Raw genomic sequence first — 16,372 nt, 5'->3', positions numbered from 1 at the left:
TCTACCGGTAATACTTATACTTAGGTTACCTTGGAGATATTATACTCGGCGTATAAGACGACCCCCCATTTTTGGGCGATTTTTTTGAGGTTCAAAAGTAGTCTTATACGCCAGAAAATACAGTACTAATTTTCTAATGGCAGCCAAAACCCAGTGTCCCATTTTGAAAACCTAACAGCTCTACAAAATTATACCATACTATATTTCCCAAACACGAATGACCCCTGAATCAAGCTGTATTTACTTCCTTCTTTCAACACAGACTCTTTGACCATGTACAACCTCCCTTGCCCTCCTCCTTAGGGCCACCTTTTTTGTGTGAGAGATGTGCCACATCCAACCCCCCCCCCCCCCCCATTTCATTCCACTGTTTCCTGCCTCCCGACTGCTCTCTTCATTATTGTTCTGACACATTCCCATCCCCAGATACCTAACCCTGCTCCTCTAGAAACAACCCCCTTCCACATTTCTTAAGCTTTGTAAACTTTTTACATGTACATACACTTTAGTGCCTTGTTGAATATGGAACTCTTTCATGTTTTCTAAATAATAAAAATTAGTGAACAAAAAAATCAGGTAAAGCTCAGGAGTACAAGATAATATTATTTGTAATAGAAGTGATCCTAGCAGAGGGGTGTTGCTTTTAGCACCAAAATTTGTGTGTTGATTGTGGAAAGCTCCTGCATTGGAGACCCTGGTCAGAAGCTTTTCTTGAGCTTGGCCCTGACTCCTTCTGCTCCTCCCTAATAATACATTAATGACCTACCTCACTGACCAGTAAAGTTCAAAATTAGGAGAGGGTGGGGCCAAGCCTGACTTTATAGTAAAAGCCAATATTTACACATGATTTTAGCTGCCTATGCATTTTAACCACTTTACCACCGGAGGATTTTGCTGTCTTACGTCCAAGCCACTTTTTGTGATTCGGCACTGTGCGACTTTAATTGACAATTGCGCGGTCGTGCCCAAACAAAATTTATGTCCTTTTTTTCCCACAAACAGAGCTTTCTTTTGGTGGTATTTGATCACCTGTGCGATTTTTACTTTTTGCGCTATAAACAAAAAAATAGCGTAAATTTTGAAAAAATAACAATATTTTTCACATTTTTTTGTATGAAATTCCCCTCCCCAAAAAAATTTAAAAATCAAAATTTTTTTACATTTTTGGCCAATTTGTTTTCTGCTACCTATGTTTGGTAAAAAAAATCACAATAAGCGTATTTTGATTGGTTTGCGCAAAAGTTATTGCGTTTACTAACTAAGGGAAAGATTTCTGTCATTTTTGGTGTTTTTTTTTTAACGAGTAATGGAGATCTGTGATTTTTTTTTGCGGGACTGCGACATTGCGGCAGACAGATCGGACCCTTGACTGACATTTTTGACACTTTTGGGGGTACCAGTGACATTACTACAGTAATCAGTGCTATAAATATGCACTTTTACTGTAAAAATGACACTGGCAGGGAAGGGGTTAATTTTATTGGAGAGGGAGGGTTAATGTATGCCTGGTGCTTACTAACGTGTGTGGGGGGAGGTGACTGAGTGACACAGGGACAGATCGCATGTTCAGCTATGCTGAACCCTGCAATCTGTCACTGTCTGTCACTTAGGAGATCCGCCCGCTTTGTTTACACATGCGGGTGGATCTCCAAACTCGATTCCCCGATGATCGGGGAAGAGCAGCGGCGATCGCCGCTGCTCCTCCCCTGGCCCGACTCCCGCTGTGACTGAATACAGTGGGAGCGAGCCACCGGCGGCGCGCGAGCGCCACCCACAAGGGGAGGAGTCCAGCGACGTAGGTCTACGTCGCTGGACGGGAACGAGCCACTTTGCCGCAGTACGGTCAACGTGACCGGTCGGCAAGTGGTTAATTTACCAACAATTGTCTTGTGCAGCTTTCATTGAAGGTAACCTTTGCTTTTGCATTCTTTGGCACATTCTCAGTTTGAAATGCCTGCAGTGTTAATTTTGACATAAAATTTCGATTTTGTTTTAGCCATAGTCTTCTGACTAAAATACCATTTTAGTTTTAGTCGTATTTTAGTCATCTGAACTTGTTTATTTTTAGTCGTATTTTAGTTGACTAAAATCTTCAGTACATTTTAGTTGACTAAAATCAATTGGTTTTAGTTAAATTGTAATGCATTATTTAAGCATTTCTCTAGAATTGCCAAACTCATTACAGTGGGGATCGAAAGTTTGGGCACCCCAGGTAAAAATTTGTATTAATGTGCATAAAGAAGCCAAGGAAAGATGGAAAAATCTCCAAAAGGCATCAAATTACAGATTAGACATTCTTATAATATGTCAACAAAAGTTAGATTTTATTTCCATCATTGACACTTTCAAAATTACAGAAAACAAAAAAATGGCTTCTGCAAAAGTTTGGGCACCCTGCAGAATTTATAGCATGCATTGCCCCCTTTGCAAGGCTGAGACCTGCCAGTGTCATGGATTGTTCTCAATCATCGTCTGGGAAGACCAGGTGATGTCAATCTCAAAGGTTTTAAATGCCCAGACTCATCTGACCTTGCCCCAACAATCAGCACCATGGGATCTTCTAAGCAGTTATCTAGAAAACTGAAACTGAAAATAGTTGATGCTCACAAAGCTGGAGAAGGCTATAAGAAGATAGCAAAGTGTTTTCAGATGTCAATATCCTCTGTTCGGAATGTAATTAAGAAATGGCAGTCATCAGGAACAGTGGAAGTTAAAGCAAGATCTGGAAGACCAAAAAAAAATATCAGACAGAACAGCTCGCAGGATTGTGAGAAAAACAATTCAAAACCCACGTTTGACTGCACGATCTCTCCAGAAAGATCTGGCAGACACTGGAGTTGTGGTACACTATTCCACTATAAAGAGATACTTGTAAAAATATGGTCTTCATGGAAGAGTCATCAAAAGAAAACCTCTTCTACGTCCTCACCACAAAAATCAGCGTTTGAACTTTGCAAATGAACATATTGACAAGCCTGATGTATTTTGGAAACAAGTTCTGTGGACCGATGAGGTTAAAATTGAACTTTTTGGCCGGAATGAGCAAAGGTACGTTTGGAGAAGAAGGGGCACATAATTTAATGAAAATAATCTCTGTCCAACTGTTAAGCATGGGGGTGGATCAATCATGCTTTGGGGTTGTATTGCAGCCAGTGGCACAGGGAATATCTCACGAGTAGAAGGAAAAATTGATTCAATAAAATTTCAGCAAATTTTGGATGGTAATTTGATGCCATCTGTGAAAAAGCTGAAGTTAAAGAGAGGATGGCTTCTACAAATGGATAATGATCCTAAACACACCTCGAAATCCACGGGGGATTACATCAAGAGGCGTAAACTGAAGGTTTGCCACGGCCTTCACAATCTCCTGACCTCAACATAATTGAAAATCTATGGATAGACCTTAAAAAAGCAGTGCGTGACAGACAGCACAGAAATCTCAAAGAACTGGAATACTTTTGTAAGGAAGAATGGGCAAAGATACCTCAAACAAGAATTGAAAGACTCTTGGGTGGCTGCAAAAAGCGTTTACAAGCTGTGATACTTGCCAAAGGGGGCAATACAAGATATTAACTCTGCAGGGTGCCCAAACTTTTGCAGAAGCCATTTCTTTTTTGTTTTCTGTTATTTTGAAAGTGTAAATGATGGAAATAAAATCTAACTTTTGTTGACATATTATAAGAATGTCTAATCTGTAATTTGATGCCTTTTGGAGATTTTTCCATCTTTCCTTGGCTTCTTTATGCACATTAATACAAATTTTTACCTGGGGTGCCCAAACTTTCAATCCCCACTGTATATACTCCTGGAGTAAAAATCGAAAAACACGTTATTATATATGGTATTAAGGTTTGAACGTGGATTACAGAAACTTATTTAGCCATTGTGATATATAACATTATAAATAAAAACAAATTTAATAAGCAAACAAAAATATTGCTTTTTGACAAACAGAAGTGCAACTTTAAAGTATAAAAAAATAAAAAAAATAAAAAATAAACTATAAACACTATTGGCTGTAATGCCATTGCACATATTACCTGAATATATTACCACCGTTAAATATTAGGAAACAAAGAGGAAAAGCCTTTTTCTTAATTTTTTCCTTTCAGCAGCTTAGTAGATGCCTATTACTTATTATGTAATAGTGCAGTGTTAATTTTGACATCAAATTTTAATGCAGTATTAGTCGTAGTCTTTTGACTAAAATGCCATTTTAGTTTTAGTCCTATTTTAGTCATCTGAATTGTTTTAGTTTTAGTCATATTAAAGAGGTTGTAAACCCAAAAAAAAAAAAAAAAAAAACCCCTGTAAGAAAAAGGCATAATGAGCTAGTAGCTCATTATGTAATACTTACCTTAGATCGAAGCCCCACAGTGGCGCCTGCACATCGGTGTCACCGCTGACATTTTCCCTGGAGTTACTTCTGGGTTTGCGTGCTCCGGCGCTGTAATTGGCCAGAGCCGCAATGACATCACTCCCATGCATGCCCATGGGAGCCGCCGTTCACGGCACGGGGCTCGGAAGGAATGGCTTGGGTGGCCGTTCCTTCAGAGTGCATGCGCCAGTGATGTCACTGGCTTCATGTCATGTAAATATCTCCTAAACGGTACACTTTTAGGAGATATATACACTACCTATAGATAAGCCTTATTATAGGCTTACCTATAGGTAAATGTTTGTAGAGGAAGTTTACTTCCTCTTTAAGTCAACTAAAATCTCCAGTACCAGTGTTAATTTGGTTGCCCAAAATATTTTTGTTGACAAAATTAACACTGAATGCCTGGTTTATTTAATAAAAAAATCAACCACTCTGACTTGTAATTTACAGGTTCATCTCATAAAATTAGAATATGAAAAAGGTAATTTATTTCAGTAATTCAATTCAAAAAGTGAAACTGATATATTTTGTATAGATGCTTTACACACAGAGTGATATATTTCAACAATTTATTTCTTTGAATTTTGAGAAATAGGCTTACAGCTAGTAAAAACTCAAAATTCAGTATCTCAGAAAATTTGAATATTACATAAGACCAATAAAAAAAATGATTTTTAATATAGAAATGTTGGCTTACAGAAAATTATGTTAATGTACAGGATAGTATGTATGCTTTTAATATTTGGTCAGGGCTCTTTTTGCTTGAATTCCTGCATCATTTCGGCGTGGCATGGAGGCACTTGCTGAGGTGTTATGGAAGCCCAGGTTGCTTTGATAGAGGCTTTCAGCTCATCTGCATTGTTGGGTCTGGTGTCTCTCATCTTCCTATTGACAATACCCCACAGATTCTCTATGGGGTTTCGGTCAGCTGAGTTTGCTGGCCAATCAAGTATTGGTAGTTTTGGCAGTGTGGGCAGGTGCCAAGTCCTGCGGGGAAAAAAACAGCATCTCCATAAAGCTGGTCAGCAGAGGGGAAGCATGAAGTACTCTAGAATTTCCTGCTAGAGGGCTGCTCTGACTTTGGACTTGATAAAACACAGAGGACCAACACCAGCAGATGACATGGCTCCCCAAATCATCAGAGACTGGAAACTTCACACTGGACCTCAAGCATCTTGGATTCTGTGCCGTTCCACTCTTCCTCCAGACTCTAGGACCTTAAAACCCAAATGAAATGCAACATTTTCCCCAGTCCGTGATGAGCAGAGTTTCACTTTTTGAATTGAATTACTGAAATAAATTAACTTTTTGATGATATTCTAATTATATGAGATACACCTGTAATGTAAATCGGGTTCTATCTGCCAAAATGGTGATAGTAAAATGTTTATTATGCTTATTGCATTTTCCTTTTCTTTTTTTTTTTTAATATCTACAAGGCTTATCACAGACTGGACCATCTCCAGATTCTAATGTCCACCAGAATTTCCAGCCAGGATCCATTAATAATGGAGAGCAAGGGAACACACTACCTCCTGTTCCAGATCGCAAGAAGAAGCCATCATTAGTCCGAAATCCAGGTATGGAATTATCTTCGGTATAAATTGAGATTCACTGCTGCATGCCTTACTGTCTGCTCTGAGACGGGAAACAGAATTATTAGCCTCAGGCTTAACATAGTGTAAGGAAAAGTATTTACTATAGCAACTAGGCAGGTTCCACTTCTCACATGAAGGTCTGTAACATGAATTATCTTATCTTGCTTTAGTTAACAAATAGGGCTGTATTTACTGTACAATACTGTAAGATATACAATTACATTTTTCATGCATTAGCCACCAATGGACACTTGTATTTAAATCCAGAAGCAGCAATGAAATGGAAGGGAATTGTACAGTATGCTAAGAGGAGTCACAAGACACTCTACACCTCAGTTAACATGCAGCCATCTCCTCTTTCTCTGCTGAACAGACCAGTGGCAAGTCTGCAAAAATAGCATATGGCATTCTGCATAGCAAGGTATTATTTCTGTTGAACCTGGAGAAACCTGACCTCTGATGTCATATACCATTTTTTTTTCAGACATATTTATACATTAGGACCATAATGATTTCCCAGCTTTGTTCCATTTTGAAGCAGAAATAAACACATGCATTAACATACATTAAATTGTGTGCCTAATTTCATTTTTACATATCTCTGGGATAAAAGCTGTTTAGTGAAATTCAATTTAATGTTGACTCCCTAAGATTAATTACAGGCGGTCCCCGGGGTTACAAACAAGATAGGGACTGTAGGTTTGTTCTTAAGTCGAATTTGTTTGTAAGTCAGAACAGGTAAATTTTTTAAGTCTAGCTCCAGCCAAAATAATAATTTTTAGGTTTTTTGGATAGCATAGGGAAGGGTTAACACCCCTGTACCATTTGTTTTGCTGTCTGTACCCCTGTTCAGAGGATTTCATCTCACTTTCTGTCCCTATGACAATTGGATTTGGAAAATTTTGGGTTGTTGTGGAAACCAGGATTGGTGATAAATCTTCAGAGGAGACACCTTTTTCCCATGAGAACTCTTACAGGAGGGAATTTCCCTTCCTAGGGCTAGATTTTGTAACGCTCCTGCGTTTTATGTATGAGGTGGATTTTCAGCTGCAGAAATATTCCACTTCAGTAGTCATGTAGAGAAACGCTGAGACACCAATCCCAACTCCCAATGACTCATCATGTGTGGATGATCTCAATTCAGCAAGTAAATACACACACTCAATAAGATGTTTCCTAGAGTGACTTATGTATATAGTAACACAGTGATGATAGGCTGAAGAGACAGGTTTGGTAGAGATGGTAGATGACAGACACTTGAAAGGAAATGTTCTTGAATGTAAGATAGTAGCAGATGGGATGCAGATAGGTTTAGCAATCATGTATGGTAGCAGATGACAGAGTAGCAGGTGGACATACAAGAGAGATCAACCCAGTGCAAGAACAGGTGGTAGTAGGCTCAAGAGCTAGCAATCTTAGATAATGCAGATGTAGTAATAGTCCTTAGTATGCAGAGCTAGATAGTGTAAGCTTTAGTATGAAGGTTATAGAGGTTTCCCCTGTGGGGTACTTATCACTAATAGCAATGTAGCAGAGGAGAGGTTCGGCAAGAGCGGATGATCCGGTAGCGGGATACAGGGATCAGCGCAGCGTGGTTCCGACAGCGAGGTATGCTTGCAAGCATGAGAGCTTCAAGACAGGTTAGCATCAAGGCACAAAGCAGTTTGAACGAACACATGTGAGTGAGAGCCGGTGATCTAAATAGCCATCCAGTCCGGCGCTCAGTGATGACAGCATCAGTCTTAAAGGTGTATGCGCACCTTACCAAAAGAGAATGGTGGGGCGCATACACTTATGAAAGAGTAATTAGGGTGCCCAAAGGTACCAGAACATTACAGTACCCCCCCTTAAGGCCGGCTCCTGAAGGCCTCTGGAGCTGGTTTGTCTGGGTACTTCGCATGAAAATTGCAGATTAATCTAGAGGCATGTATGTCAGAGGTGTTTAGCCAGGTGTCGTCTTGGGGCCCATAGTTCTTCCATCGAACCAAGTACTGAAGTCTTCCTCTGTGGACACGAGAATCCAGAATCTCTTTTATCTCATATTCTTCTCCACCTTCAACTTGTACAGGAGGAGGAGGTGGGATAGTAGGCCTTATTCCTTGGTCAGGAACATGGGGCTTCAGTAGCGACACATGGAAAATGGGATGTATTTTGAGGTCTATTGGCAATGTAAGCTGTACTGCAGCTTTTCCAATAAGTTTCTTGATTGGGAAAGGTCCCAAGAACAGAGGTCCAAGCTTTTTGCTAGGGATTTTCAGTCTTAAATTTTTTGTTGAGAGCCAAACGAGGTCCCCGATAGCGTACTGAGGAGAAGGTCTTCTGCGAAGATCATAGTACTTCTTTTGTTGACTATGAGCGTGTGCAATGGTAGTATTAAGCAAACCCAGAGAGTCCTTTATTTGGGTAAGATAGTCTGAGGCTACTGGGTTATTTGAAGGAAGGATGCGTGGTGGAAGAATAGAGAGATGAAACCCATAGTTCAAGTAGAACGGACTCTGCTTGGTCGTACTGTGGGTTGCGTTGTTGTAGGCAAATTCTACCAGAGGGAGAAGATCCACCCAATCATCCTGTTGGTAAGAAGTGTAACAACGTAAATATTGCTCGATGCATTGGTTGACTCTTTCAGTCTGTCCGTTGGTCTGCGGATGGTAAGGAGAAGTGAGCTTCCGCTCGATCCGTAGTATGTGACATAGTTCTTGCCAGAACTTGGAAATAAATTGTGATCCACGGTCAGACAGAAGAGTTTTTGGGATACCATGTAACTTAAAGACATGTTTCATCAAGAGTTCTGCCGTTTGTTTGGACGAAGGTAGTCTGCGAATAGCAATGAAATGTGCCATTTTTGTCAGATGGTCCACTGACACTAAGATGGTATTAAATCCTTTAGAAGGAGGCAATTCCACTATAAAGTCCAAGGACACAACTTCCCATGGAGTTTGGGGTATTGGTAGACTGCATAGTAGACCGGATGGTCTCGTAGTGTCAATTTTGGACCTGGCACAGACATTGCATGAAGAGACAAATTTTTGTATAGATGTTTTCATGTCAGGCCACCAGAATTGCCTGGTAATCAGATTAAGAGTCTTTGTCATACCCATATGTCCTGCCATAGGCACATCATGCGATAATTCCAAGATCTTGGTGCGTATGGTAGGTGGTATGTAAAGTTTGTCGTTGTAGTAGAGGAAGCCTTCTGCATCAGTATTTAGTTGTGGTGGGGGTGAATCCAAACTTATACCATGCAAAACCTCTTCCTTCAAGGAACGGACAACTCCAATAATGCGTTTGTGAGGTATTATAGGAACGGAAGGGATTTCAAAGTAGTTTTCTTCAGTTAGTCGTGATAGTGCATCCGCCTTTTTGTTCTTATCTGCAGGTGTGTAGGTCACTAGGAAGTTAAACCTTAGAAAGAATAGTGACCATCGTACCTGTCGGTGAGAGAGAGTTTTGTTAGTCTGAAGATATTGGAGATTTTTATGGTCCGTGTATATAAGTATTGGTAATTGGGTGCCTTCGAGTAGATGTCGCCAATTCTCCAGAGCCAATTTTATAGCAAGCAGTTCCTTTTCACCCACGGGGTAATTTATCTCTGGACTGCTTAGGGATTTAGAAAAAAAGGCGACTGGATGAAGTGGTGAAGTGTGAGTTGGTCGTTGGGAGAGTATTGCTCCTACTGCCATGTTTGACGCATCTACTTCCAGAATGAATTGGAGGGATGGGTCTGGATGGCGTAGTATGGGAGCAGAAGTAAACCTTGTCTTTAACAAGTGAAAAGCTTTATTTGCTTCATCTGACCATTTGAATGGTTTTTTAATGCTAGTGAGCTGTGTGAGGGGTCTCACAATGGCAGAGAAGTTTCTAATGAACTTCCTGTAGAAATTCGAAAATCCAAGGAATCGCTGTAGCGCCTTGCGTGTGGTTGGTGTAGGCCAATCCTGAATGCAGGATATCTTACTCATGTCCATCTCGATTCCTGTTTTGGATATGATGTAGCCTAGAAACAGTACCTCTTCTTTATGAAACAAGCATTTTTTCAGTTTCACATAAAGGTTGTGTGCAAGCAATCTCGATAATACTAGTCTTACATGTCTTATGTGTTCAGACAGGGATCGTGAATATGTAAGTATATCGTCCAGATATACCACAACACAGACATCTAGTAAGTCTCTGAAAATATCGTTTATAAATCGTTGAAAAACTGCAGGGGCGTTGCACAGCCCGAATGGCATTACAAGATATTCGAACAATCCGTATCTGGTTCTGAATGCAGTCTTCCATTCGTGTCCATCATGGATTCGAACGAGATTGTATGCTCCTTTCAGGTCCAATTTTGAAAAATAGGTAGCTCCACGCACCTGCTCAATGAGCTCAGGGATAAGCGGTAGAGGATAGCGATCTTTTATTGTAATAGCATTCAATTGCCTATAGTCGATGATAGGCCTGAGACTTGAGTCCTTATTGCGGACAAAAAAGAGTCCTGCTGCTGTGGAAGAAGTGGAAGGTCTAATAAAACCTTTTTCCAAATTCTCATCCAAATAGTCTTTGAGATGGGAAAGTTCATCCTGTGAAAGAGGATAAACATGACCGAACGGCAATTTGCTATTTGGGAGTAGATCAATGCTACAATCATAGTCTCGATGGGGAGGTAGTGCTTGAGCATTTTTCTCAAGTAAAACCTCAGAGAGATCCTGATAACATAGTGGTGCAATCTCATCTGTCACCACAGACAGGATCTTCCCGAAAGACGGGAGGTTACACGTACCCTCGCAATAGCAAGAGAGGAAGGTCAGGGTCCGTTCCTTCCAATCTATGGTTGGTTGATGTGTGTGCAACCAGGGAAGTCCCAAAACAATGGGAAAGTGGGGTGAAGGTATTAGATCGAAGGTAGTGGTCTCCATATGAGACCCGTTAGTAGTGACTAGGAGTGCCTGTGTCTGATCAGTGATCGGACCAGAGGATAAAGGAACACCGTTAATAAGACTCACTGAGACAGGTTTAAGTTTAGAAATAATAGGAACTTTATTTAAAGCAGCAAAACGTATGTCAATATAATTTCCACAAGATCCTGTGTCAATCATGGCCTTAGTAGTAATCCTGTTCTGGTCCCACTGTAATGTTAAGTAAACAGAAAGGTAAGGGTTAGTGATTGAAGTTGTCAATCCCCCTAGGAGGACATGTGAACACTCACCCTTCTTTTTGTAGACTAGGGGACAGACGTTTATCTTGTGATCCGGGGATGCACAGTACAAACAGAGATTACCAGATCGTCTTCTGGCTCTTTCCATAGTTGATAGAGGTGGGCGTATGGTTCCTACCTCCATAGGAACGGGGTCAACGGCCGAAATCCGAGAAGAGCTGGATAATGGCATTCCCATTTTCTCAGCCTTTCTTTCTCGTAGTCTTCTATCTATGGTGATACTGAGTTGTATCAATGCATCCAGGGTTTTTGGCAGATCCGCTCGGGCGAGCTCGTCTTTAACGGCCTCTGATAGGCCAAGCCTAAATTGGGTTTTCGGAGATGCATCATTCCATTCTGAATCAAGGGTCCATCTCTTGAATTCTGCGACAAAGTCTTCTACAGGTCTCCCACCTTGTTTCAAGGATCTTAATTGAAGATCGGCAGTACTCTGCCTATTGGGATCATCATATAGGCTAGTGAGTTCTGCTAGGAACAAGGCATAGGAGTTGAGAAGCTGCTCGCTTTTCTCAAAAAGAGAGTCTGCCCAGGCCCGAGGATTGCCTGTTAGGTAAGAAATAATAGTACAAACCTTAATGTGATCAGTAAGGTAGGTACGGGGTTTTAGCAAGAAAAGTAACTCACATGCGTTTTTAAATTCGCGAAATTTTTTGCGATCGCCTGTAAATACCAAAGGAGGATTTATTTTGGGTTCAGGGGACTGAGCAGTGGTAAGTTGTGTCAGTCTAATTACCTGCTGCGACAGAGCCTGATTGTCTTCTTTTAATTCAGCAAGTGCGTGTATTAACGCAGTTACTTGCTGTTTTAATTGTGTCATCTGAGTGGTTATTTCTGCTGAATCCATTTGTGGTTCGTTCAATCTGTAACGCTCCTGCGTTTTATGTATAAGGTGGATTTTCAGCTGCAGAAATATTCCACTTCAGTAGTCATGTAGAGAAACGCTGAGACACCAATCCCAACTCCCAATGACTCATCATGTGTGGATGATCTCAATTCAGCAAGTAAATACACACACTCAATAAGATGTTTCCTAGAGTGACTTATGTACATAGTAACACAGTGATGATAGGCTAAAGAGACAGGTTTGGTAGAGATGGTAGATGACAGACACTTGAAAGGAAATGTTCTTGAAAGTAAGATAGTAGCAGATGGGATGCAGATAGGTTTAGCAATCATGTATGGTAGCAGATGACAGAGTAGCAGGTGGACATACAAGAGAGATCAACCCAGTGCAAGAACAGGTGGTAGTAGGCTCAAGAGCTAGCAATCTTAGATAATGCAGATGTAGTAATAGTCCTTAGTATGCAGAGCTAGATAGTGTAAGCTTTAGTATGAAGGTTATAGAGGTTTCCCCTGTGGGGTACTTATCACTAATAGCAATGTAGCAGAGGAGAGGTTCGGCAAGAGCGGATGATCCGGTAGCGGGATACAGGGATCAGCGCAGCGTGGTTCCGACAGCGAGGTATGCTTGCAAGCATGAGAGCTTCAAGACAGGTTAGCATCAAGGCACAAAGCAGTTTGAACGAACACATGTGAGTGAGAGCCGGCGATCTAAATAGCCATCCAGTCCGGCGCTCAGTGATGACAGCATCAGTCTTAAAGGTGTATGCGCACCTTACCAAAAGAGAATGGTGGGGCGCATACACTTATGAAAGAGTAATTAGGGTACCCAAAGGTACCAGAACATTACAGATTTCTCCTCACTTCCTGTTGTCTCCCTCCGTTTGTAAGTAGGAGTCGTTTGTAAGTGGGATGTTTGTAACTTGGGGACCGCCTGTAATGCAAACTATTTTTTCTAGAAATTAAAGTGCCTGGAAAAACAAACTTGTATCTATGAAGAAACTGAGCAGGATAATACTAATGGTATTTGTATAGTCAATGTACTGTTACTGTAAAAATCCCAGGTTACCTGCAGACCAGATTCGTCAAAAATAGTTGCGTATGAGATATTTTATTTGGTGATGTTATCTAAATCTAAAAACAGACATTTCATATGTTACAGCTTATTAGCCCTTGGATATGGTAGCTGCTTTAGGTCGCTTTCACACGGGCTGTTCGATCAGGTCCGCCTGTCATTTTTTCAGGCAGATCTGATCGGACCCTCCAGTCTCTTCTATGTGTAGCACCCTCCTAGGTAGATGCTAGTGAGAAAGTATAGTTTGAGCTCTGTCTGCTTACCAGAGGGGCTGCAGGTAAATCTATATTGTTCTCTTGCTACCAGAGAGCAGGATCTGTTAGTGAGGTCTGCTCATTGTGCTCAGAGTGCAACTCATTCTGTCTAGAGAGTGTTTCACACTGGTTCAATAGGGAGACATGTTGGACAGTGGGAAGAAAACCTAACGAATGGGTGCATGGACTTTTTAAACAGTCCTGACGATTGGCAGAGGGAAAGTTGCCTCGGTGCATGTTGGGATACTGTATAAAAGCCAGGAGCACATGTGCTTGAGATCTTTTGTTGAGGAGCGGAGTCCCAGAGGGAGGGGGCGGCTACCTCCTCCTCTGTATAGGTGCCATGTGGTCTCAGGGGGTCATCCTGAGGGCCGGAAGAGTAGCGGAGAGGAGCTGAACCCAGAGGTCAAGGGAAGCTGACTGAGAGGGGAGACACTGGAGGATCTGTATCTGCAGTACCAGTGAGTACAGAAACTCGTGTCAAGGGGCCTGACCTGAGGGGGGCCACCCCTGCTCCTAGGATAGACAGTGGACGGGTTTCAGCTGAGAGGGGATGCTAGTGAGAGTGTCTTGAAGATAAGATATCAATCACCAATTTGTTTTGTCAGAGAGCAAAGAGAGCAAGAGACTTAACTCCATCTACACTTGTGGCAGTGTGGATTAACAGCATTGCTGTTCCTGATTGCTAAAGATGTTCCGAAGATAGAAGTCCTTGTTTATGTGAATAGTTCAGTTGGAGAATCCTACTATTACCTTCTCCTATCCCAATTATAAAATAAACAACAAAAATAACCAACGCCCCTAGACTGTTTATTTATTGGAAGAGCCAACAGGAGTAAGAAAGGATTCAAGAACTCTATTTACTTACAACCGTGTGTTGGTAACCAGGGGAGCCCACATAGTTAATATCCAGCAGTCCCTGCGGGGGCAGTGCTACATATGGAGTGGCAGATTTCCCCTGACACCCGCCGCCATCTCATCCAATCCTGTCCACCAAAAACAGACAGATGATGGTCCTATTCCCCATCTGTCTGGCAGGTCAGATTAGATGGAACCTGACAGGCGTTTTCATCTGATTGCCCCATAAACGAGAGTTGGCTGGGTCTGTGTCCCCTCTGCATAGCAGAGGGGACACAGACCTGCCATCTGCTTTCTCAGCGGGGATCAGCAGAGAGATCCCCTGCTAAGCAATCGGATCCCGCTTTATGGAGGTTCCCATGTTAAAGGGGCCTTAGTCTTTTTTTTTAACTTTTTCATCTGGTGATCTTGAGGTTCACACACTCGCTGTACTGTGCCTATAAAAGAGCAGCATTGTCAACCTAGGACAGGAAGTGTGTTAAATCTACAGGACACCTCCCCCTCTCTGTGTCTCTATGACATAGGGAAACTGTTCTAGACTTCACAGAGAGAACTAGGCAGACCTGATAACATTCGTTGCAGCACAGGCAAAATGCACACAAATTTAGGATGTCACAGATTTTTTTTCGCATTTATCTGGAGTTTTTTTACACTTATAGAACAGATAAAACAAAATGCTTTCAAAAGATGTTTAACAGATCAAGGGAGATGAAATAGAAGAGATTCATTGTTAGGGTTCACATTCACTTTAAGGTGAAAGTCTTCTTTTTAATTAAAATGGATAACATCAGAAAATGTACATGTACTTGCTGTTGTTTCTGAAAATATAATTTCTCCTCTGCATTTAAATTGAAAGTGTCCCCCAGCTGTGCTGCTAGTTACAATCCCTATTCTTTATGTTCTGCTTGTGCCCCTGGGACCTATGTAGTCCTGTAGGAGTCCCTTCTACGTGCTCTCTGTACTACAACTGTATGTGCAGAGTTCTGAGTTCCATACACACAAGCAGCACAAAACTCACACCTCTCTTCCTCCATAGCAGTGAATGACAGAGGTTCTGTGTCCTTCTCCAAAGGGCCCAGCGGCACAGGGGGAACATATAGAACATGGGGTGTATCAGCGTTGCCAGGGGCAGAGGAACTTTTTATAAAAAAAACAGCAACATTATTATTTTGCGCTTAGTGTGAAAAAGTGTACAGAGAGCAGCACCCATTAAACAATGGAATATTGGATGTCAAAATCTATATATAGATAGATCCCCACCACAGAGATCAGCCAGGCATGTAATAACAGACCTTCAGACATCCATGAATGGGAACAGCAGGACACCAACTTCTGGTTTTAAGTGATTCCAAGGATCAGCATATCAGAACAGGCCACATTCGCCTCATAGAGGAGAACAGAGGCCACTCATAGTGTAAAACCACCAAACAAATTATTTAAAACGATAGACAGGTACTAACAGATGTAAAAGAAAATACAGCATGTCACAGCATGTACTGATGATTGGCCACACGGTGAGCTCGCTGATGTCACAAGTTAAGCCCCACCCAACACGTTTCGCCACCAAACGACGTCATCAGGGGAACAGTCGATGGATATTTAAAATGTTTTCTATAGTTTTGGATCCAGTGGTGATGGATTAGAACCCCTGTTGGGTTTTTACTGCCCTGGCAGAGATATTTCCCCTCATTTACTGTTTCTGTAAACAAGGATTGATTAGAGGGAAAGTAAGGGAAATTTAACAAGAGTTACATGGACAGAATGAGGGAGATCTACTAAAGCTGGTGTACACAGAATCTGGTGCAGCTGTGCATAGTAACAAATAAGCTTCTAACTTCAGCTTGTTCAGTTAGACCTTGACAATAAAACCTGGAAGCTGACTGGTTACTATGCACAGCTGTACCAGATTCTGTGTGCTCCATTTTTAGCAAATCTCCCCTACTTTATCTCTGGCAAATAGGGATGATTGAACTTTTCAAAAGTTTGGTTCGGCCAGAACATCCGAACTACCCGAAAGTTTGGCCCGGATTTCAGAACCCCATTGAAATCAATGGGACCCGAACTTCGGTAATCAAAAAACACCATTTTGAAGCCCTAAAACCCAATAAATGCCCCCAAAATGTGCCCTAGGGTTCTGGGGCATACCCCAGGGACTATTAATCACACAAA

At 41.5% G+C, this 16,372-nt stretch overlaps 1 protein-coding gene across 1 annotated transcript in view; it reads left to right on the top strand.

Annotated features, from left to right (window-relative positions):
* The window catches only part of LOC309568896 (circularly permutated Ras protein 1-like), a gene marked incomplete at its 3' end in the record, with an annotated part of 177,565 nt that overhangs the window by 88,099 nt on the left and 73,094 nt on the right, over positions 1–16,372 (top strand). The window contains exon 4 of the mRNA XM_082274675.1: positions 5,821–5,961. Within this exon, the coding sequence (XP_082130801.1) occupies positions 5,821–5,961 (141 nt within the window). The remainder of the gene's footprint in view (positions 1–5,820; positions 5,962–16,372) is intronic.

The sequence above is a fragment of the Pelophylax lessonae genome, assembly GCF_965119305.1.
Source record: "Pelophylax lessonae genome assembly, chromosome: 12".
Lineage (NCBI taxonomy): Eukaryota > Metazoa > Chordata > Amphibia > Anura > Ranidae > Pelophylax > Pelophylax lessonae.
Note: the sequence above shows the minus strand (reverse complement) of the source record. Positions and strands in the feature narration are given on the sequence as shown.